The 23,321-nt window shown below is 41.3% G+C and overlaps 1 protein-coding gene across 3 annotated transcripts in view; it reads right to left on the bottom strand.

Annotated features, from left to right (window-relative positions):
* Positions 1–16,955: 16,955 nt before the first annotated feature.
* CD47 (CD47 molecule) overlaps positions 16,956–23,321 on the bottom strand; it is a 55,583-nt gene continuing 49,217 nt past the window's right edge. For 2 of the 3 annotated variants that reach the window (XM_082625044.1, XM_082625042.1), the window contains exons 8-10: positions 21,163–21,194; positions 19,766–19,790; positions 19,068–19,144 (exon numbers count right to left, since the gene is read on the bottom strand). In XM_082625044.1, coding sequence (XP_082481170.1) covers positions 19,083–19,144; positions 19,766–19,790; positions 21,163–21,194 — 119 coding nt within the window. In that variant the 3' untranslated portion in view covers positions 19,068–19,082. Of the gene's footprint in view, positions 17,204–19,067; positions 19,145–19,765; positions 19,791–21,162; positions 21,195–23,321 lie in introns of those variants that run through there. The other variant, XM_082625043.1, reaches the window with a different exon arrangement.

Genomic DNA, 23,321 nt, shown 5'->3' with positions numbered 1-23,321 from the left:
GAGAGTCCACCTGCCAATGCAGGGGACACGGGTTCATGCCCTGGTCCGGGAGGATCCTACATGCCGCGGAGCAGCTATGCTCGTGAACCATGGCCGCTGAAGCTGTGCGTCCGGAACCTGTGCTCCGCGGCGGGAGAGGCCACAACAGTGAGAGGCCCACGTACCGGAAAAAAACCAAAAAGAACCAAAAAAGTGTGTGTGATGCTGTTTTTGTTAAGGTGAGGTTGCCCGGGTGTGCAACTCTCATATCCCCATAGATGGCTGTCCTGGACCCTCCTGTTATTTGGGCCAAGCCAAGGGAATTGGAATCTATCTGCCTAGTAACCAACAGGACCCATGACTGATCAGTAGCATATCCAGTGTCTCAGATTCTTGATGTTTTAATGTATATTTTGGGGGGTAGTTTTAGTAAATGGGACAGTCATTTCAAAAGTGCTGGTTATGGCCTAAGCAATCATCATTATAGCTCATGGCATCCAAAGACAGAGACACCCAGACAGGATGAACTTCTTGATGGAAGTGCCACAAACCCGAAACTAAGTCTGCACAAACCTCCAACTCTGAGTACCACTTTATAGGAAATAGTGGAGAAAAGGAAGCATATTAAACATCACGGGGATGCCATCCACAGAGCCAAAGTGCAGGGAACTCAACCAGACAAAAGACCTGGGTGCTTCATCAACACAACCAACAGAAAACAAAGTATGTACCTTGTTTGGATCCTAAGGCAAATAAACTACCACAAAAGAAAAAGGGAGAGAGACACTATTTATAGGATAATCAGGGAAAAGTAGACACTAAATGGATATTAGATGACGTTCAGGACTTTTTAGTGCTGATTTCAAGGAAGTGTGAGGACGCTGTCATTGTTGTGTTTTAAAAGGATAGTCTGGTCGCTTACAAATATATACAGACACGTTTACTGATGAAATGCCCTGGCCTCTGAGATTTGCTTCAAAATGATCTGGGGCGGGGAGGGAGTGGAGGAGGAAACAAGATCCACCTGAGTTGAAAATACTGACACTGGGTCCTAAGAGTTCACTACAATATACTCTATACTTTGGTATATGTCTGAAATTTTTTCTAAAAAAAAAAAAAAAAAAAAAAATCAGTGCCTATTTTATTGAGGTATTTGTCCTTTTAACAAACATATTGAAATCATACTGCTCACTATGTATTGGGGATATAGAGACAAATTAATGTTCTCCAGGCTAGACTTCTTATCATCACTTCACATTTCCTGTTTCTAAGATGACATTGGTTTTAAGACACACAGTTGTTTTCGTTGCACCTTTTGATGTCTCCTGACTTAAGGAAGGTCAAAGCCTACTTGGGGTGGGGGAGGAGAAATGACAGCCACATTAAATTACACATTGATTTTGAGATGCCCTGATTTCAGACTATCCAAATGACATATCTTAGAATCAAGGAAGGATGGGGATGCTTATTTTCTTTTGGTTCTATAGTCAATATTTGGTGGTACAACCCGAAGGTTTCCTAGGAGAAAATATTATTGTGTTTGGTGTAAATGTGGTTCTGGTCCTTTATATACTTTTTTTCCCCTAGTGTGTCAGAATCCAGCCAGCAAGTTGAAATAGGTTAATCTGGTCTTATCAGACGTGTCTCAGTCATCTGGAAGAAGATATTGACACAAGAAGTAACTATGGGTATACTCTTTAGAAACGTGTGTTTGCAGCTGGTTTAAAACACTTCTAAGGATTCAAGGTGAATTCAGCAGTCTGAGACCAAAAATGTTTCTGCAGCACCACCTTCCCGGGCACAGCTGCAGAGAACAGAACCAGGGCTTTGAGCCAGAAGGAACTGGGTTGAATCCTGGCTGTATCAGTTACCAACTGAGTGACCTTGGATGTGTTTCTTACCCTCTCTGAGCCTCACATGCCTCAGGAATAAAATATGTCTGAAGAAACTACTGTTGAGTGTCCTGAGATTTCCACAGAATAACAACATACAGAAAAGCACCTACTGCAGTTATTAGAACCTAGAAACTCAAGTTCTTACCATTGTCCTGGAGCCCAGGTCAGGCTCCTATGTACTCTGGATGGAAGATTTTAGCCCAACCTTCTGACTGGTATCCACAGTTAACTGGTCATTCTGCAAAGCGATCATTTGGTGGATTCACTGCCAAAGAATTGAATTTGGGGGATATTTTAGTCAGCTTGGGCTGCCATAACAAAATACCACACACTGGGTGGCTTAAATAACAAACATCTATTTCTCACAGCTCTGGATACCCTGGGAAGTCCAAGATCAGGGTGCCACCAGATTCCCCAGATTTGATGTCTAGTCAGAGCCCGCTTCCTTGCTTCCTGGTTTGCCGAGGCCCTCACCTTCCTCTTTATTTATTTATTTATTTATTTATGTTTTTTGCGGTACGTGGACCTCTCACTGTTGTGGCCTCTCCCGTTGTGGAGCACAGGCTCCGGACGCGCAGGCTCAGCGGCCATGGCTCACGGGCCCAGCCGCTCCACGGCATGTGGGATCTTCCCAGACCTGGGGCACGAACCCGCGTCCCCTGCATCGGCAGGCGGACTCTCAACCACTGCGCCACCAGGGAAGCCCCACACCTTCCTCTTTTTATGAGGGCATTAATCCCATCATGAGGGTCCCACCCTCATTACCTAATCTAACCCTAGTCACCTCCCAAAGGCCCACCTCCAAATGCCGTTACAGTGGGATCAAGGCTTCAACATACAAATTTTGGGGAGACACGTTCAGGCCAGAGGCGGTGAATCGGCTGCTTCCACACTGACTTGGAACTTCAGACACAGAAGCTTCAGAACTTTCTCCAGATCTGATCCATGGTCAGCAAGCAAGCTCCTCTGTGGCTCGTGTGGCCTTATCCAGGGTTGCTGGAGAAACTGTGTACTGACCTAGCACAGAGTAGGCGCTCACCAGACGGGGATTGAGTGGGTGACTGTAACTGAAGTGAGGCCACCCGGGAATCCACAGCCAGGGCTGTAATTTTGCACTGTCAACACCAATGCTGCCGGGTTCCTCTTTTGCTAGGGTGTTTATATACCCTCCATGCGTCAGTACTGATCTTGCTTCTGGTCTCAGTTCCATTTCAGAGCTGGGAAGAGCGTTTACCCCCTTCCCAATGCTCTCCTGGCTGGGATCCAGGCAGCACTGAGCAGCCCTATGTAGAAAACTGAGAGAGCTTGTGGCCCGTCCTTGTCCATGCCTGCAGAAGGCTCCAGCACCTGGCTCTTCGCCGTCAGCCTCAGGTGGCGGTGGCTGGCAGGGACCATCCCACGGGCAGCAGGTCCACAGCGTGCAGACACCAGCTGGCTCCTCTCCCGGCACCGCCCCATCTGCTAGATGAGGGTGACACCAGGAGAGGCTGGGAGGAGCTGGCCGGCTCACAACCTTACAATATGTGTGCGCCCATGTTGAATTTGAGCTGGGAGAACAAGGAAGGGTTGTGTTGGAAGGGCACCTCGCTGTCCCCAGGGAAAGAGCAAGGAAAGGTTCCCTTCCCAACCCCCTTTCTAGACCAGCTGACACTGAGATTCTGTCCTTGGGGTATGTAACTTACCTACCTGAACCTGAATTTCCTCATCTGGGTCAAAGACAGAGAAAATCATAATAGAAAGTCATGTTGTCAATACCAAGCAAACGAAATAAAAGTTAATTTCCCAAATTCCTACCTGCCCAAAGCCTGATGGATGAGATCTGTTGTTTGCTGCAGACGACGAAGCAAGGGCTAAAGATAACAGGACTCCTGCCAAGGTTAGGTGCCAAGCCCACCCCACCTTGACCTTGCATACCTCTGGAGGAGGAAGGGCTGGACGAAAGTTGCAGACTATCTGCAGATTTCTATCCTCCAAGTTTTCCAGGGAGAGGACAGGAAATCAAATGGCTTTGAGAGTCAGGCAGGTATCGTAAATGGATGGAACATGCTGGGGTTTGCATAGTAAACATTAACCACATCCCTCATTTCCACAATGATGCTTTCTCTACTTGCTGGTAAAACAAGTGGTCCTCCGGGTATGTGTTTTGTTTTCTCATTTTTCGTGGATTCATGATCACAGAAAAATTATTTCACAACTCCAAGCAAAATACTAAACTACAGGCTCAAGTTGCACCTGCGGAAGGAGCTGTGGAAACTCGGGAAACTGCAACACCAGACCCTCACTGGGGGGTGGGCATGGGGACCAGTATGGCCAGATCTTCTACTGTGTTTATTAACAACTGCTGGAAATCCAGATTTTAAAAAAATGTAGAACCTCCTGTTTTTGCTCTTTTGCTTTTTCTCCTTTTCTTTTAATAGGCAAATGTTGTTTAAAACTTTGTGTACACCAAATAAAACCTACCTGCCTGTGGCCCATTTGTATCCCACCTTCTGCCTAGTACTTGAATCTTGAAGTGTTCTTGATAAATTATTCCAAATTTAACATTCCACATGTCCTTCCTCATGAAGCTGGGAGGTTGGGAGCCTTTGGAATCCTCAGTGACCAGTGGAGCTATGTCTTTGACCTTGACTTGGGCCTTGTGTCCTTAGGGGATGCCAGGAGGCTGGTGCAGGCTGGACAGAGGTGCAATCTCCTTTACTCAGCAGAATTTCTTTCCTGGGGTCTTTCTATCATCCCGAGGTGCTGGCCCCTTCTGTGGGCCACCTCCTGACCTCTCCTGGGGTGATATTAAAGAAGAAACACTGTCCAGCTGTCCTCACTGACTTTCTTGGAGAGATGACAGACCAGTAGCACCAGGGTGAGCCCTTCGGGCATCAAGATCAAGCCCCTCACTTTACACATAAAGAAGCAGAGATGCAGAAATCTCCCGCCACCTCCCTGGGGCCCACATCTCATGGATGACAGCCAAGGGATGAGATCCTAGGCCTCCTTTCTCACTGCCCAGCACTGTTTACTGTCGCGCACTGCCCCTGCCTGCACTGGGTACACTCACCCCTCCAGACCTTCTCTGAAGGTTATTGGGCATTGGCACTGCATAAATGGTGAGCTTCAGAGCTGAGGCTGGGAAAAGTGGGGAAGGCCAGAGGGAAACTGAAGAGGGGGAAAATTTGGAATACTCTCTGCTGAAAGTGAGCAGAATTCACCTGAGATCCATCCAAAAAAGGATTCTTGCTTATTTTGTCGCCAGGGTCTGTGGGCACCCATGCCCGTGGAGCCTGTTAGGTCCTGCCAGGCAAATTCAACATGTAGGCAGCCCTGGCAGAGGTGTTTCACCCACTGGTCTCACTAGTTCACAGAGCTGCTCCCCCAGGCCCACAAGAGAGGCGAGCTCGGGCTCTGTGGAGACTCAGGTTCCACATCCCGAGGCCTCTCGCTCCATCCCCCGGCTCAGAGGGCTCCACTTGCTTGAGATTCAAATCCACACACTTCTCACTTGGCCGAAGGATTTGCTTCCCCTGATGGAATGTATCCTGGGAGGGAATGAGTGACTTGAAGATTGCTGGTCCTGTGATTTCTAATCTGTGATCTGCTATTTCATCCTAAATGACGCATTCTTTTAAAAAAATCAAGAGTTTCAACTTTCTTTCCAACAACAACCTATTAAAAAATTGTTAAGAAATGGGGAAATGTGTGAATTTAGTTTTTTTTTCTTTCCCTGCTTATGATGGGGGTGGGGGAAGTAACATTATTAAACTCCTAGTTATATGACACTAGACACTTACGTACCTCATCTCATGTAGTTCTCAAAATATTTCTTGAAGGTGTGATATCTATTTTAAAAACTTTTTTTCCTATGTTACAAATGAGGGGATCAAGGGTCAGAGAAAGAGAGAAACTTACTGAATATATACCCCACCTTGGAGGGACTGTCTAATCCCGGCTGCTTTCTTAGGCTTTTGCCCAGTGCCTGGCACGGAACAAGCGCTTGATAAATAGTTGCCGATAATGTTATTTCCCAGGATGGAAGCCAGTGAGTGATGACATTCATGAAAGATGAAAAAAGACCTTGTGAGATGAAGAAGAAAAGGAAGAGATTTGCATAATAAATAGTGAAATAAGAAATGACTTTGATTTATACCACAGCATCTTTCTTACAAGGATTTGGAGGTATTTGACAGTCATCTCACTTGCCTTTTCACCAGTCCTGGCAATATTCCTGTCAAGTGAGGGGACATGAAGCACTGAATGATTTAGAAAGGGTCACACACGCAGCCCAAGGGCCAGACTCGGTTACGTGCTCCTCCGCGCGCACGCCGACCCGGCCCCACTGGAATCTTCAGGGCACTCCCTCTTCAGGCACCTCTGGGGAAAGGACCTTCTGCTCCTACCCCATCCCCATCACCTAGGAGCAGACAGTCACTAAACTCAGCAAAGAGGAATAACTCAAATTCACCTTGGGTTCTTAGCAGGTGGAGAGAAAACAACTTAGAAGAATATGGAGAAGTGTTTAGACAACGCAGATGGGGACAACCTCCCAAATCTGTCTTCTTCCCCAAATCTGATCTTTAATGCTTACTGCGATACCTAGAACATTCCAGGGAATTGAGTTGAATTGAAGCAAAACCTCAAGTAAATACTTTGCTGACCATTTCTGTGTTGCTTTTGTTACTAGAAAAAAGAACATACCAATAATTTTAGCTATAGTACAGGCTTTGCTTATATTAGTCTGATATGGTATCTTTTCATCAGAATCACAGAACGAAGGTTATAGAGGAAGTAGCTTTACAGTCACAATACTTAGGAGATTTCTGTACCCAAACTGGAAATCTAGAGAGACCTGTAAACTGGAAGCTGAGGGGAGTTCACATGAGACTCCTAAGTACACACTTGTTACTACCTGTCTCAAAAGCTTGTCTGATACATAGAAGTCTTAATTAAATGCAGATGAAAAGGTATCCTGAGTTGATTTTCTCATTTAACATTAGGCTTTCTTGATTTAAGCAGCTCAGTAAGAAATGAGACATAATTGAGTCTTGCTTTTAATTGAACATATAGATATATTTATTTATTTACTAGTTCCACTAAGATATTGCTTAATTTTCATTAATGCTCTTGATTTTTTTTTCTTTCCATAGAGCAATACTCTTGTTAATCTTGCTTGGATGCGGTTAATTGTTCTGTGTTGATCTTCCTGGTTTCACCATTAATGCCAGTGTAGGACCAATTATTTTTATATTTTTCACTGCTTAGAACATCCTTCCTACTGAACACTCATCAATAATGCCATGACTCACAGTATACTGTAATTTTGGGTGGAAGGAATTGAGGAATTGGTTTGGAAGAGGACATGAGAGGGAGGTGTCTATAAAAGGCTCTTCACTGGGAAGCATGGAATGGAAATGTTCCTAATGAAGGACACAAGTGCCCCCTTTTTGATATAATTATGGTTCTGTGATTGGCTTTCTGCATTACTTTTTGTTCCCTTAGAGACAGATGACAGACTAAGAAAAGACTCCTGCATAGTTATTGCATCTCTAAACCCCCAACAAACATAAACGGCAAAATACCTTAATGGACTGTGACATATTGATTCACTACACACCTCTGGCCAAGTTAAGAGTCAGGAGTTGAAACATGACATATGAGGATAGTTCAGATTTCCTCTCTGTGGAAAGTATATAATAGTCTAAGCATCCAAGGCTTAATAGAAAACTAATCCTTCAAGTGAATCGGGGGCCTTTAATCAAGCACTCTCTGAAGCAAGTTCTGCACTCCACTCAAAGGACTTCAGCCAAGCAGCCCCACTTGGCTTTTGATTCCCCTTTGAACTGGGCATCATCCGTGGCCATATGAGTAGGTGGAGAAGGAATAAATAGAAGCCACTTCCAATTCACAGCATGTCTCCAGCTGCCTGTTTTGCTTTCTATATACACCCAGGAGCACTGGTGGAGCAGAGACTCTAATCATTTTAGAGAAGAGGGTGAGCTGATTACATATAACCTAAGCCTTATCAAAACTCCTGACTGAAATACTTGCATTGGTGAAAGAATATTTACCAGGACTCAGTATTTTCAACATCCACTTTCACTCCTGTGTACTTGGATTTAGTCTCTGCTAGTTATTAGCCTAAAGGCAGCTCTACATTCTCCATCAAATTCTATCTACAGTGATTAGAGGGCCTGCTCTTAACACATTTTTTAGAGTCTTGAGTCTCAGCCCCTGACATGAAGGAATAAATGGGTGACTTGAGTATTGCTGGCAGGAGAAGCGGGTTCCAAAGACCCTCCATGTACTATGAGGACAAGCTCCTGTCTTCCATTCCAGGAAAGGGCAAATCCACTCATCCGATGCCTTTCTCTAATGTCACCTCCTGCCCTCTTGTTTCACTGAGGGAACCAGAAGGTGTCCTAACAGAACACTGTGCTTGGAGGAATCAGGTCTGCAGTGTAGCAGCAATTGTCGTATGAGTTTATACACCAATTCAGTTTATGTTTGATTTGCTTCTTTGGTAATAACCCAACATAGGTAAATCCAAATTCCAGTATATGTTATGTTCATCTCTAGACTATCATGCTAAGTTTTTTCCTTCTGGGCAAAAGTTTAATAAGAAGAGGAAAAAGAGAAATAGTTGACAGTTCCTGAGTGCTTACCTTGGGCCAGGTACTGTGCTAAATACTTCACATGCATTATCTTTCTTCATCTTCATTTGTAAAACAAAGACACAGAGGCCCAGAGAAGTTACATTACTTGCACAGGGTCACACAGCTGGTGAAGCGCAGGGCGTGGGTGCTCTGACTGTGCATGTTGCCGCTCCTCTAAGTTCCTGCATGGGGAGCTGGCTCCAAGGTTTACCAGGTGCTCAGAAGAGATGAAATCTAGAAGCATAGGCAGCATCTCTACTCCATAGAAAAAGGAACTATTGTCAGAAAACACTGAAACCTCTGTGGCCTTCTTCCCAGGGTAAGAACAAATTTGCTGAACTATCCTTTAAGGCACTAATGACTAGGCTGCTGAACACCACCAGCTATTATTATTTTCCAGGCTGACACTTGGCCGGTTCTTTCTCTTCTTTACTTTCAGGCTAATAATTAGATCTAAATCCCTGACAGGACTCCAACCGTCACCCCAGGGGGTTCTAGATTTCTTTACTATTGCTTGCAAAGACTTCATTTAAAAAAAAGCCCTTTGAAACTATAAGTTACACTCAGCCACAGCTTTAAAAAAAAATCTGTTATCTGAGTCTTTTGAAGAATACATGATGTTGTCTCTCTCCTCATCTTGAGAGATCAAACCTTATTTTTATCTCCAATTTGAAGACTAAAGATCCCCAGGAGGACCAGAGAAGGTAGCCTCGTAAAATGTTTCCATCTGCACCTGTGTCATTGCCAGGTTCACTTGGATAGCATCTAGGTTCTTAGAATGTTATTGACTTGGGTATTTTTGTTTTTGTTTTTAATATACATTTGTTCTCTACATATAGTGAAAATTATGGTGGTGGCTTTGCTTCTCAGGGGAAAAATATAAAACTGGGCTTTATATGAATAAATTAATCTCTTGGCCTCTGTGTGAGGTCGCTTTGAGCAAGACGTTTAGAGGCAAAGTGTTGCTGTCTACCCACCGATTGCCCTGCTCTCCTCCACTCCCACGCCTATTTGTGACAGGCGCTCAAGTGGTTGTGATCGTGGAAAGCAGCTTTTCTCTGTGTAAGCATACCTGACCCAAATGGGGCACTTTAAATCCTTTGAGGAGCTAGAGGAGTCACATAAGTAAGTAACTGGCTCAGGTGGGGATCGCTGGTCTCACTAACGTCTGTTAAAGAAATTGAGTGGCCTCTTAGGGGACCCAGTCGCTCAGGAAAAATCTGTTCTGAGACCTTCCTATCACTTTATATTATGACTCTTTGGAGAATCCCAGTTCGTTTGAGGAGGGAGGCAAAGAGCTGACTGGTCTCTACTAAGCCTAGTCTATTCACATAGTAAAGAAGATGATTCTAGCCAGAAGGCCCCAAAATGATATTTGGTAACTATTCCAGCCAAACATTTTAGCCAAATATTTTCCGGGAGACTGTATCAAATACTTTTTCAGAGATATAAAATTAATACAAGAGCATTGAATTTTTACTAAACTTGAGCTTTTGAAAACATTGAAAAATTGTTTTGTATAATTTCGAGCACAATTATTTTAAGGCAATTACTAAATGCCCCACCATCCGTCTTAAAGCTTAAAGCATAAAGAAAGATTCTATAATTTTCTAACAACCTTCTTTGAATGGGAGTGAGAACTGATACTTGTTGATGCTTTCAAATATATTCCTGCATAGGACCCAGGGAAATATTTCTCTTCCACTTAGTAATAGTTGTTACATGAATCACTCCCTGTTTATAGCTAGGCATATAGCTAAAGATATGAGGAGACATGGGTTCTATTGAATTCAGGCTAAAGTTTTATAAATCCAACATATACGCCTACCAATTCAACTCTGAGAATTGAACAACTCGTAACATTGCAATAAAGAAAGGTTTCTTGGGGTAACCAAATATATGCATCCTCTGACTTACAAGGAGGCTTACAAACATTACATTAAAAAAATGTCTGGTTGAGCTGGGGGTGGAAACTCCCCAGAAGGCGAGCAGCATCCCTAGAATAAGCTACCTGGGAGGTGCAGTTGGAGGTGTTCCAGCTCGGGGCTCGCCTGAGGCGGTGCGGCAGCTATTCCTACAACTACTGGGAAGGAGGCGTAGCAGTGGGGAAACCAAAGGTTCCAATACTTTCCATTTGCCCTCAACATGAGAGCATGAGAGAAAAATTTCCCCACAGAATCTACACAATGATTGGTATGTACACAAAAGTTCACTTCACCCATAATGCAGCCTAACCACAGTACCCCCCCAGCAAACAATGCTTTTAATAAAAATGACTCAGAAAGTCTTTATGGACTGACCTGAAGAGTTAATTACCATTTATTTTAAAAATTAATAAGTAGAGCGCTTCCATGGAAGAGAAAATCCATGTTTTAAACAAATATGCTTAAACTTTGCAAACAATCCATTTGTTTAGAATGGAAGTCCACCAGATTTTATGTTGTCAGTTTAACCTTGAGGAATTTTGCAGGCAATGCAAAGAAAATCGGGAGGCATATGATAGTTGTCTTTTTTGGAAGGCAGGTCTATGATTAAATAAGAGTATTTGTTAAAAATAAATTTATTTATTTTTGGCTGTGTTGGGTCTTTGTTGCTGCGTGAGGGCTTTCTCTAGTTGTGGTGAGCGGGGGTTACGCTTTGTTGCAGTGCATGGGCTTCTCACTCCGGTGGCTTCTCTTGTTGCGGAGCATGGGCTCTAGGGGGTGTGGGCTTCAGTACTGGTGGCGCGCGGGCTCAGTAGTTGTGGCTCGCGGGCTCTAGAGCGCAGGCTCAGGAGTTGTGGCGCACGGGCTTAGTTGCTCCGCGGCATGTGGGATCTTCCCGGACCAGGGCTCGAACCCTTGTCCCCTGCACTGGCAGGAAGAATCTTAACCACTGCACCACCAGGGAAGTCCCAATAAGAGTATTTTAAGAGGAGGCTCCCAGCACCTGTTACTATGCCATGGTGCTGCAACATCTGTAAGAGAACAGCAGCTGCAGGTTTGTAAATCTGCCAAACTCACCTGCTATCTGACCTCCAGATTGACATCAGATGGCAGTTTTCAGAACTATAAATCATTTTCTCTCCAAATTGGACTCTTTACCAAGCATTCCTCATCAACCAAATTGGGAAAAGATACCTGGTCTTCCACAAGTGACTATTAACAGAGCTGAAAAGCTGCTGTCTTACAGCCAAATGACTAAATCAATAAATGACTGCTGAATAAGTGGAGTTCTAGTGATTAAATACATGATCACTTCTATGCAGTCTGCAGTGCTATCTTCGGCATTAAATAATCAATCCAATTATCCATAACTTAGGGTTAAATACACTTCATTTCCCTCTGATCTGATGGATGGGTACTTGAGCATGAAGCTTAAATACTCAAACTAAACACTGGGGGTATACTTCTGGCACAGTCTCGCTTCTAACACCAAACACTGTAAATTGTGCTGAAATCTCTGAGCTACTGGTGAAATCATGTCCTACGTGGATGGTGTTACCATAATCCATTATTTTCTAAAGCTGTCAAACTTGAGCCCTTGAGCTGGAAAGGTTGCTGCACAAAAATGAAATCCAGTTGCATCTGGAAGCCTACACCTCCGTGGGAGTTCGAATCAGGTTGAGTGCAGTTCTGTGCTACACAGAACAGCTTTCCATGCAGGAGGTAGGATATTAAATGCTTTCTGAACTCCATTAGTTACTCCTGCTGAGAGTGAAAAAATGTCCGCATAAATGCATACAAATTGAATTGCCTATGAGGTAAGGAAGGAGGTGGTACTTTCCTGCCAAATATTATTTTCTGTTCAAATGGATTACAATCACACATACCATGCAGAATCCGAGTACATACCTGCAAGGAAGGTGCCTAAAATCTAATGTCATCTTGATCTGGTTACAATCCCCCGATTTTGCTTCAGTTAACTCCCACTCTGTCCCCCAACCCCGCTCCAGATGGAGCCTACATCTCCATTCCAGGCCAGACAGACATGTGGCTCAGGCTGGCCCAGTCGGGATGTCAGAGATGCTTAGCCTCAGTGGCTGAGCGAGAGGTGCATGGCCCAGGCAGAGACCCGAGCTGCAATCTGGGGTGGGTGGGACTATTCAGAAAGGGGGGGGCACTCTTTTTTCCTCCCCTCGACCCTCCCTGAACTCAGGAGAAGGTGGGTCTGGGATCGCGGTCAGTCGTTCTGCCATCACACGCAATCTCTGAAGGAAGGCAACAGGAAGGAGAGAGGCTAAAGCTGAAAGCTGGAGAGGCGCTGATCCTGAGGACACTGCTTGGAGACCCACTAGCCAGCTGTACGTCTAAATTTTCAGTTATATTAGCCAATAAATCCCACTTTTCTTCGATTTAGGTTTACTTTCAGTGGCAATCAAAATAGTCCTAACTGGCAACCAATTAAAGTGGAGAACCATTTCAATTTACATTTCAGTCTTGAAGAGGCTTATCTCATTCTACAGATAAGGAGGCACACTGAGAGGCAGGTAAGTGCCTTACTGAGGTCCTCTGCTAGTCAGGAGTACAGCCGGGACTAGAAAAGTGATGCTTTCACTCTACCAGGGGGAAAATTAATGCATTGGACTTGCTTAGAACTTTTAATTAAAACTTTGCTCTGATCAAAACTTTACTTATTGGATATTGTTATACTTTAAAAAATAATTTATAAATTAATATTTTAAGTCACGCTTTGCATTGTTACCTAGGATATGGACTCGAAAATACATTGATAAACTAAATTTCTCAGTAATGCGCCTGTGGTCTGCTGAAGCAGCAATAGAAATAAGCCCAACGAAAATAGCTTAAAATGTTTTATTAAGTATATATAATATTACAGGGTAATATTTACAAAGTTATGTTTTTTAAATAAAAAAGTATCTTGGCAAAGATTGCAGATATTCAAAGCTTCAAACAGTGATAAATTGATTTAATACATATAAAAAAAAACCTTTAACGGTAACACAGCTGTAAAACAACTTTGGTCTTTAAATCACTGCAAAAAATGGCTGACAAATAGCACACCTTTAATTGCTATGGAAGAAAGCCCCCAAGAGAGGATCCTGCACATAGCAACACTGGAGTTTTCTTTAGAATGGTTAATGGATATTTATATGGTGTGGGATCTAATTCTCAGCAATGGCTTTTTGTAAATAATGCTCCGTTTAATAAAAACAAAACTGCTTCCCTCTCTCACCAACCCTGACAACAACACTTTTAAGATTCCACTGATGTTGCCTTACAGAGAAGTTTATTACAAATGCTCTTTTTTTCTCAAAAGGCTAAATTCATGGAAAAGCTGGTCTTAAATGTTAAGAGCTATCAAAAGCCAAAGGCAGGAAAACTTCCTGTTCACTGCTCATCTCTTAAAAGTTACCTGGATTATCCTTATTAGCCACAGAAAATGACTTAACAAAGGACCCCAGTGGGTGATGGCAGTTAGTGATTTTGAAAATATGACACATGTGAAACTAATGTTTTTAAACAAACTCTCCATCAAATGACACACAATAAAAAGATAAAGGGTTGCCCAACAATCATTTCTCTAGTTTCCACCAACGGGTAAATAAAGGGGTATGCCATTCCATGCATACACCACAGATGTCGTTTTTGAATACCCATGTTAGGACAAGAGAAATCTAGGTGATATAGAGCTTAATTCATATTAATGAGAAGGAGGAATAAACTCACCACTTTTTAAGCTTTATTATAACTCAAACCACAATTTGGTTGGTCACTTACTAAACTGACTACAGCATCCTGAAAAGAGCAATACTCCCAACTATGGGATAGCCCCATTATTTTCATTCTGACATTCTCAGAAATTTTAACAGATTGGTCCTGGGGTTTCCAGGTGAAAAAAATCATCACCTTTTAAGGTTTTCAGAGCATGTGAAATTTGTCTAAAAAGAAAACTCTCTAGCTCACCCTCTTACAAACACGGGGAAGTCTAAATACAGCCTGCTCTCAGTCATCAAACTTACGGAATGAACATCTAATGTATGTAAAACACTGCAGGAAGACAAAGGAAGGAAAAAAAAAAGCCTCTTGCTATGTATGGAGGAATTTTTAAATTGAACAAGAGGCAAGACAAAAACCCAACAAAGCTAGGCAGAGACACGTGAAGTACTAGGAAAGGTAAGTAAGAGATGAAAGAGGCAGCTGGACAGATAGGCACAGATCGCAAAGGAGAGCCAGTCAGGGAGGAAGGGCGGGAGGATGTTTTGAAGGAGAAAGAAATTTGATTTGGCCGAAAAGGTTGGAAAGGTCTGTTGCCAAAATGACAAATGGTGTCACTCTGAGAACATACAGTAAATAAAACTAGATGGAAGAGTCAATGGCAAAAATTGGGATCACTAAGTGAAAAAGCAGATTATGGGGGGAACAGATATATGATGTTCAAAACATTGTTAGCAACTTTAATTTGGTGTGACAGAAAACTTCCTGCCATTGTAAGTCTAATTTAAAGAGAATGAACTGGCCCAATGATGCACAAGTAAGAGGGCTCCTGCTGCTGTGGTCCCTTTTCCAGAGAAGCTGATGAGGAACAGCAAGGGTGGACTTCATCTGGTATTTCTCCTGCTACCTCTGTGTGTTGTCTAGGGCAGTGAATGCCTCAAAAGACAGGCAGTGTTAAAGAGAACACAAAGGATGGATAAGTCCCAAGACTGAACCCCAAATAAATGAGAGCTGACTACATATTAAAGGTACAACTCTGGTTCATAAAAAAGTTTACTATAAAGATTTCATACCTGACTTTTTCTTAATAGAGAATAGGAATTTGGATCTTTTTCAAGTCCAACTGCTTTTCCCCTCCTTTCATCAAAACTGATTTCTAAAGGAGCAAACAATATTAGTGAAATATAAATATTTTCTGAAGGAAAAAGAGCAGAGGGAGCCACCAAATTTGTATAAAGGAATACAGCTCCCTCTACATATGAGAATATTTTGGACAGGAACACAATTAGGGAAGAACTTTTTTTTTTCTTTAAGAAGAGCTGTCTTCATAGTGTGTTCACTTTTCTGAGGCATCAGCAGGTTATAAATTTGGGTTTGCCACGGGCAAACCACTTGGTCCCAACGTAAAATATGACAAGTAATTTGGCATAAAAGAGGCACGTGGGAACATTCAGTGGACTAAGAAATAAGTATTAATAATGCAACTACAAATATGAATGTCTTATTACACAAACAGGAAGAATAACTAGTATTTTTAGAGGGCATTGGTGAGCAGTCAAAAAGCTTGGCAAATTACCTAGAATTTTTTAAAGTTTTAAGTGATCAAGTATTCACATCAAATATAAGTCCACCCAATAAAGATCTTTGTTTTTAAATGTTTTCACTAAAAGCATGAAATTAACATTTGCTCTCCTGTAGGTACTCCACTGTTGTCCATACAGAAGATACATGTGCCTATCTTATACATGAGCGCATACACACACACACCCACAAGGGAAGAAAATCTAATAATCTAAAAGTACTCCAGGCGATCACAACTGTCAGAATGTTAATTTTCTTCTAATGGGGGTAGGAAACGTGGGTTTTGTTTTACTTTTCAATCTTAGAGTAAAGTGAATATGAGGCAGGACTACAGGAGGAAGATGAGGGGTGTTTATCATGCAACACAGATACAACAGTAATAAAATCACCCGTTCAGGGTTGGCCTATCGGCCTGACGGTGACACACGTTATGTTGCCATGCAGAAGACTCATAGTTCAAATCTCAATCTTGGTTTTTCATGCCCCAGATCAGAAAAGAAGCGAAGAAACACTGTAGATTGTGCCTTCAAATCCGAGGAAGGGAATACGTATGTTACAACCATCGCTCTTTCTGCTGAAAAGTGTGAACATAGTTCTCTGAGAATAAGTCTGGCTCCTTTCTGCAGTGATGCTACCGTGTCACTGGACCATGTTCAAAGAGGAGAAAAAGTGCTACATCTCATACAGCAGCAGAAGCAAATAACAGAAGGACAAGACAGGATGTAAAGGGTTGTGTGAAGAAAAGAAGAAAACATCCATCAGTAAAATTACCCTCAATCTGGAAAGGGTCTGGTACACTGTATGTTGAAGGAACAATGTGTGAGTGGCAACCCCCAAGAATGAAGACCATGATCCCCATCAGTATCACATCCCACGTAGGCAGCCTACAAGATGTTCCCAACTGAATTCCTGTCTGTGCTTAATGTTATTCCCGTGACCTGGAAGTGGCAGACACATTATTCAGCTAACACCATAGTTGCCACAGTGGCTGTGAACCTGAGTTTTCTAAGGCTTGACGGAAGCCACTGTTTTCATAGATAGCTCTGGGTAACCAGGTTAGTGCCAGGAAATTTTCACCTTGAACCAATTTAAACTGGTGACCTAGAGTCAAGAGGCCCCAGGATCTGAAAGGCATCATTCTTGGAAGTTGCCCACTCTACTCTGCCCCTAATCGAATAAAAATAACAACAGAAAACTGGGTATCAATTGGGCACACAACACAGATCATACTTCTTTTATTAACTAAATTAAAAACGCTTTGAATAAAAACTTAACTGTAACAATCATTGAAAGGTCAATTATTTACTTTCTCCCATAGATGGAAACCAGTTACTTTTCTTGTTTTCTTCTCCAAAACAGTGAATCAAGGCCACGGTGCTTAAACACAAGTGTACTTCTTTCATGTCGTACTACTCTCCAAATCAGAGTCCATCACTTTACTTCATTTACTCTGGAAAATTGAAAAATGAACATATAATTGCTATGATGTCTATTTTCTATGCCTTAACAAGTTGATGTATTTTAAAATTTGAAAATCGTTTCAGATATATGGTACCTAAAAATAAAGAAAAATTATTTAATCTTAGATTTGCAAAGGTCACAGACATAAACCAGGCAAGTCATTAGCCTTTTTAGTTGCAGTAAGTAAAAGGCCAATGCCAAATGGAAATAAAAATCAACAAAATCTGATCATCTCCGTTTGCTGGGTTGGCGGAGAAGCCAAGAGACATTGATTCTTCCAAAGCAAAAGATATTTATCCTAGAACAATATTCTATCACTTTCACTTTAGATCGACGCCATTCATTTAAGGTAAGAGAATTAAACATGTGATTAGGTATAAGTGAAAGACGAAATGGGACTGTGGTCCCAAGAGGGTACCTGGAACCTCACTCACCAACAAGGCAGTTACACTATGGGCATTGTGCATTGTCGGTAGGAAGAACCCACCACAGACATTTGGAAAAAACCCACAAATTGTGAACAGCTAAAAATTAGCAAAATTAAGGGAATTTCAAAGGTCAGTATAGATTTCATGCACTATGAACACACAAAAACTGCTGTCTAACTCCTGATACAATGGTGCAAAAAAAGTCACATCTTAAAGGAAATTAACAAAGGAAGAGGCACTCAAGGTTCTCCTACTGGTTTTCTGAAAATGAAGAAGTGTTTAGTTTTTTCATACAACTACAGAGGAATGACACCACAGTAGGAAAAGGAAAAAAAACAACGAAATTAAAAAATAAAACACCAGAATGCAAACACGGACAATCCATGCCACACTTTCAGGTACCAGTTCTTTTTTAAATGCCATTTAATGCATTCCTGCTAATCATGGCTTTTTAAGGAGGGCAGTGGTTAGGAGAGCATGCATTTTTTGTCATAAAGGCTGTGACGCAAAATTACAAAAGTGGGATCTTTCTGTGACTGCTTACTGAACACAGTCTAAGCATTGTTTTAAACTTAGTCCACTAGACACAGTCAGCGTGTTTTTAATCTTATGCAAAAATTAATTACACTCAGGGGAATATAGCTTCTTGAGATAAATGCTGCACTTCAGTGTAGAGGTGAGCAGGCAGGTCACAGACTTTAAACAGTAAAATACGAAGCAGACTATTCACATGATCAAGGAATGACTGTAAATAGCAAAGGTATGAAGAAAGTTTTGATAAAATGAAAACATAGTTTTTAAAATGTTAACAGAACTAAAGTATCAGAGCATGTTAAGGTAAAATCAAAATGAATGCTTACAGCACTCAATATCTCAGACTTACTTATCTTTAAGAACTAATAAATATAGGTCTTTGAAAGTCAATAAAAATTAGAAGTTATTAGCCCAGAGTCCCCCCTCCCAAGAGCTGAAGTGCCTAAACATTTCTCTCTCTCTTTTTAAATCCTTTCCCCAAAGGTTAGAACCCAGTTCCTGCTTGGAAAAGCAGAGATATTAAGTCTCCATGGGTTAAATGCAACAAAATCACCAACACAAGCACAAAAGAAACCCTGTCAAGATGATAAAGATTTGTGCCAAATTATCTACGTGTCGTATAAAAAGCATTTTAAAGTTACAGTCACCAGACATTGCATCTGAAAAATACCTTTTTTAAAAAAGAAGTAATTCCTCTTTGTTGTGAGCAGTGAGACTGGAGAGTCTGATTAGTGACACCCTGCAGCTTTTATATTACTAGTTTTGCAACTTTTAACAGAGTAGATTGAAGTTTTAGAAACCAAGAAATGTAGGCCTTTATGATTTGACAGTGTCCCTTTTATTTAAAAAAAGCCATACTTTCAAGAAGCAATTTTATTTCTTTTCAATGTCCATATTTTAACCCACCTATAATTGTAGGTGCATTTTATACTTACCATCATTCATCATTCCTTTTGATTCTTTAAATGCTAAGAATTAGTAACAAGCCAAGCAGTTAGTAAGATTCCACAATTAGAAATCATTTCTAGACAAATATGCAGTAATATCATGCCAACTATTCCACAGCTATAAAGCCAAATTAATTTTAAGGCTATTATTTGATTACAAAAGCCTTACTGTGGATCATACCCACAGGCTCCACAAAGGGACACAAAGTTGGGAATACAGATCTAGATTTAGGGAGAAAGAAAGTGAGATGTTTTGGTCTCACTCCAAGATGACAACCTGTGTCTTCCTGAAATTTATAATTAGAAATTGAAATTAACTGAAATTCTTCTCTGCCGGGGGTGTTACATTTCATCTTGGCCAATTAAAAAGGCAATAGTCCCCACACCCAGCTATCACCTGGCTAGCACAAGCAACTACTGGAGAGACACAGAACAGTGCATTTTTCTCAGAGGTGAAAATGTTACAAAAGCGATACTCTTAATTCTTGATGAATAATCAAGAAAAGAGAGGTTAAGGCAATTAAAAAACCTAGATTCTTCCCAAGGCATAGACCGCATTCTAACTACTTTGGGGGCCAATTCAAATTATTATGAACTGGTAATGGATCAAGAAGAATTTATAAATTTGTAATAACCACATACCATTAAGGGGTTCCTCTACAGCTTTCTGGAAAATATTTAAAATATATTTACATAAAATAGAATTTATTTCATGTCCTTTTCTACTAAAATTTATATATGCTAACATTTGAACTATAGATAAACAGTGAATATATATAGTCAAAACCCAAAGTAAAGCAATTAAAGTTAGTTAGAAAAGCAAAGCTTGCCAAGTCTAGCTATTAGTTTTATAATAACTGAATTATTCTCTTAATATTCTTTTTTTATGCAGAATTTCCCACCCCACCCTGCCTCTCTCCATTCAAGAAATCGTAACTGAGAAGCACAAACACAGATAGCAACATAATAAATAATACAGTTAAGCCAGAGATGAGAACAAAACAATCATTTTCAAGTCACGCAAATTGAACTCAGTAAAAGGGAAAGAAAAAGTGTTATGATTTAATGGTCTAATGGCTGGATTATGTCTAACAGAGGCACTTTTAAAACTTCTGGCTGTTTGTGACCAATGTAGCTATGGCACCAATGTTTTTAGAGTGAACACCTGGGGTAAGATGCAACCCCACTTCCCTCGCCTCTCAAGCACGTCTGTTGAGGCTTATCAGCTTTAGGGGTATATGTAATCTCCACTTCCTGCCACAGACAGGAGTCTTGCTTTTGGCATTCCAGACAGAGCTATTATTAATCCTTTATAGGAAGAGGAGTACAGTACAGTCCTTTCAAGATCTTATTTCCATAAAGTAGCTCTTGTGCTTGTCACCAGGATGAGTCTCTATCTACAAACGTTTATTTCACCCCCCCTCATTAATCTCTCTCAGTTTATCTCCTAAATTTGCTCCTTTTCTTGGAATTTTCTCAGGTAGCTTATTAAGGTAGCCAAGATATAGTAAAAACTACAGTACAGTTTGCAGGAAGAAAAATGCTTATAAAATGGGGGAAGGAGGGAAATGAATCAATTCAGAACAGCTATTTTTCGGCCATATTTCCATTTACTTTATAGATTATCATTTTTAATGAAATCAATTTAATATAAACTTCTCTCCCACATTTTAAAGCCTGAAATATCATTCTGTATATGCACATCAAATGGATCCAGCAGATGAGGCAATATATTGGAATCGGCTTCCTTCAGCAGATAACGACCATTATTCTTACACATAAACTTTTCAGTTCTGGGTGTGAGAAGACGGCACAATCTTAAGGAATCATTTATTCTATCCCACTGCTAGTAAATGACCAAACAGAAGTTTTAAAATAGATTGGATCTATCCATGCAAAGGTCATGAAATGACTTCAGTGTTCTCTTAATTTTATGTCACACCAAACAGAGAGCAATGGGGTTCAATATCTCAATCACCATTCCTCAGACTAAACCATCAAGTGATCATACCCAATTCATTTAAAAAACTTTAACTTACCCTAGGAGGTTGTATAGTCTTGTGATTGGAAGCTGATGGAATTAAAAAATAAGAAAATGAATTTAATAAATGAAAGAACTTAAGGCAATATTAAGTTTAATTTTAAGATAAAATGTTCACGGCTAAAACTAAAGGTGCCAGAAACTCCACTGAAAGATTTCTGGCTTTGATAGACTATTAAAAAATACAGAACACCCTTAATTATATACATTGACAGAATAAAATGATGCAAATAATCCACCCCAATCAAATAATAAACACACACACTCTCTCATTTGTGCATGCCATATATCCCCCCAAATCAGCCACTTGTTACACTTTGTGGTGGAAAAACTTTGGCATCGACTCAGCCCCTCTGTAGGCTCTACACGCCTGCCTACTTGACCCAGCTGGAATGTGGAAAGAACAGGGCAATGACCACTCCATCACCCACCCTTAGCTCACTGCTCTTGTTCCCTGTAGCCCAGTCTTCTTTTTTTCTTCTTCCATCTTTCCAGTTTTCAAAGCTCCACCTAGCTAACAAACTAAAGAAAATATCAGATCCCTCTGAGTGTAGAGAATTATTCTAGGCAGCTAGTTTTAGCTACAATCAAGCCCTTCTCTGTATCCCTTCTTAGCTTTTCAAGTTACCCTTCACTGCTGCTCAATGGATTGGTTAATGAAGATGAAGGAATACAGGGCATGAAGAAAGTGACAAAAGGGAAAAGAACCGCTCTAGTTGCATAGGGAAGAAAAGAGAACTTCCTTACAAAAACCAAGTGAGAAGGTCCCAGAGAAACTAAAACCAGTCCTAAATACAGAATCAGAGTCCTACAGGTATAAGCATCAAGGGGCAACATCCTGCGAGTGACTCTGTAGGAATCTGATGCTACTGGATAGTCAGTTCCACTGGTCTATAGATTGGATGATGGCACTGAATTTACTTATGAGCAGATGGAGGCAGGCCCCCAGAACTGCTCTGGTCTTCTGTGCTAATAATGTCCTACCACTCCTCCATGTCCACTCTGCCAAGCTTTTAAAACTGATGGGAAATGGGGGTGACACCTGACCCAAGCCAATCAGAGGTGACACCTGACCCAGCCCAAGAGGAGTCAGAAGCAGGTAAGGCTCACTCCAACGGGGGAAATGGCAACTGACTGGCCTGAAAAGTTTCTCTCTCCCATTGGAACCTGGAGAGGAGACACAGAAAGAAGACTAGAAAGCTGGTGAAGGGAAAGAAAGGTGAAAAGGAGACAGAAAGTAAGCAAAGAGACAGAAAGTAAGCAAAGGAGACAGAAAGTAAGCAAAGAGAGCTCGAAGCTTAGAGCCAAAGGTAAGAAAATATACCAGTGAGAAGACATGAATAGGATAAAAAATAAAAACATTAAGGAGAGGATGAGCTAGTTGGCTAGCAGGTAAAGAACCAAAGAGAAAGGAACTAAGTAACTACACTGGCAGGAGGGCGTCTGCTAACTCTTGTTACTGAGAGGGCAAATGATGACTCAGTCTTTAGAGATGTACTGGATTCTTCCAATTCCTAAACTACTTACTGTACTTACTCTGTGAGGCCCAGTTATAGATCTGCTCTCATGAGATTCCCATCTCTGTTAGTGTCATGTGTGGCTTGAAAGTAAATCTCCTTTACTGGAGGCACCTGGGGAGTGGTTTGGTCCTTGCAACCAAACAAGAAGGAAACCTCTTTTCAAAGTACTACAGAGTGAAATGTGTTGGGCATTTGGGTAAATCACATTTAGCAACCTCCCAAATAAACCAAGCAGAATTACAGAACTTTATTAGGGACAATCATGATAGTTACATGTATATACAACTTACTTTAACTAAACCATGTCCTGTGTCTGTGTTCTATCAAGGAAAAGAGATCTGAACAGCTATGTAAGTTTCTGATTGGCAATGTGAAGGGTCAGAGGTAAGATTTTAGAGTTATATTTTCGAGCTCATAAATTATTTATCAGAATTAGTATTAAGAACTGCCAAGCAACTCCTTTAATAACCCTAATAACGTGTAAAGAAGAGTTTCTGAGTTCTGATTCTCAGGTTCAAGGAACATCACATTTGGCTAGCCCATTCTGAAACAAAGATATCTATAAAGAACAGGGATTCAAAGGGCACCAGTCAGCTGTGATCCCTCAAATATTATAAAACCAAACAGTGTAGAAGTG

Source organism: Mesoplodon mirus (assembly GCF_964341445.2).
Source record: "Mesoplodon mirus genome assembly, chromosome: 6".
Classification (NCBI taxonomy): domain Eukaryota; kingdom Metazoa; phylum Chordata; class Mammalia; order Artiodactyla; family Ziphiidae; genus Mesoplodon; species Mesoplodon mirus.
Note: the sequence above shows the minus strand (reverse complement) of the source record. Positions and strands in the feature narration are given on the sequence as shown.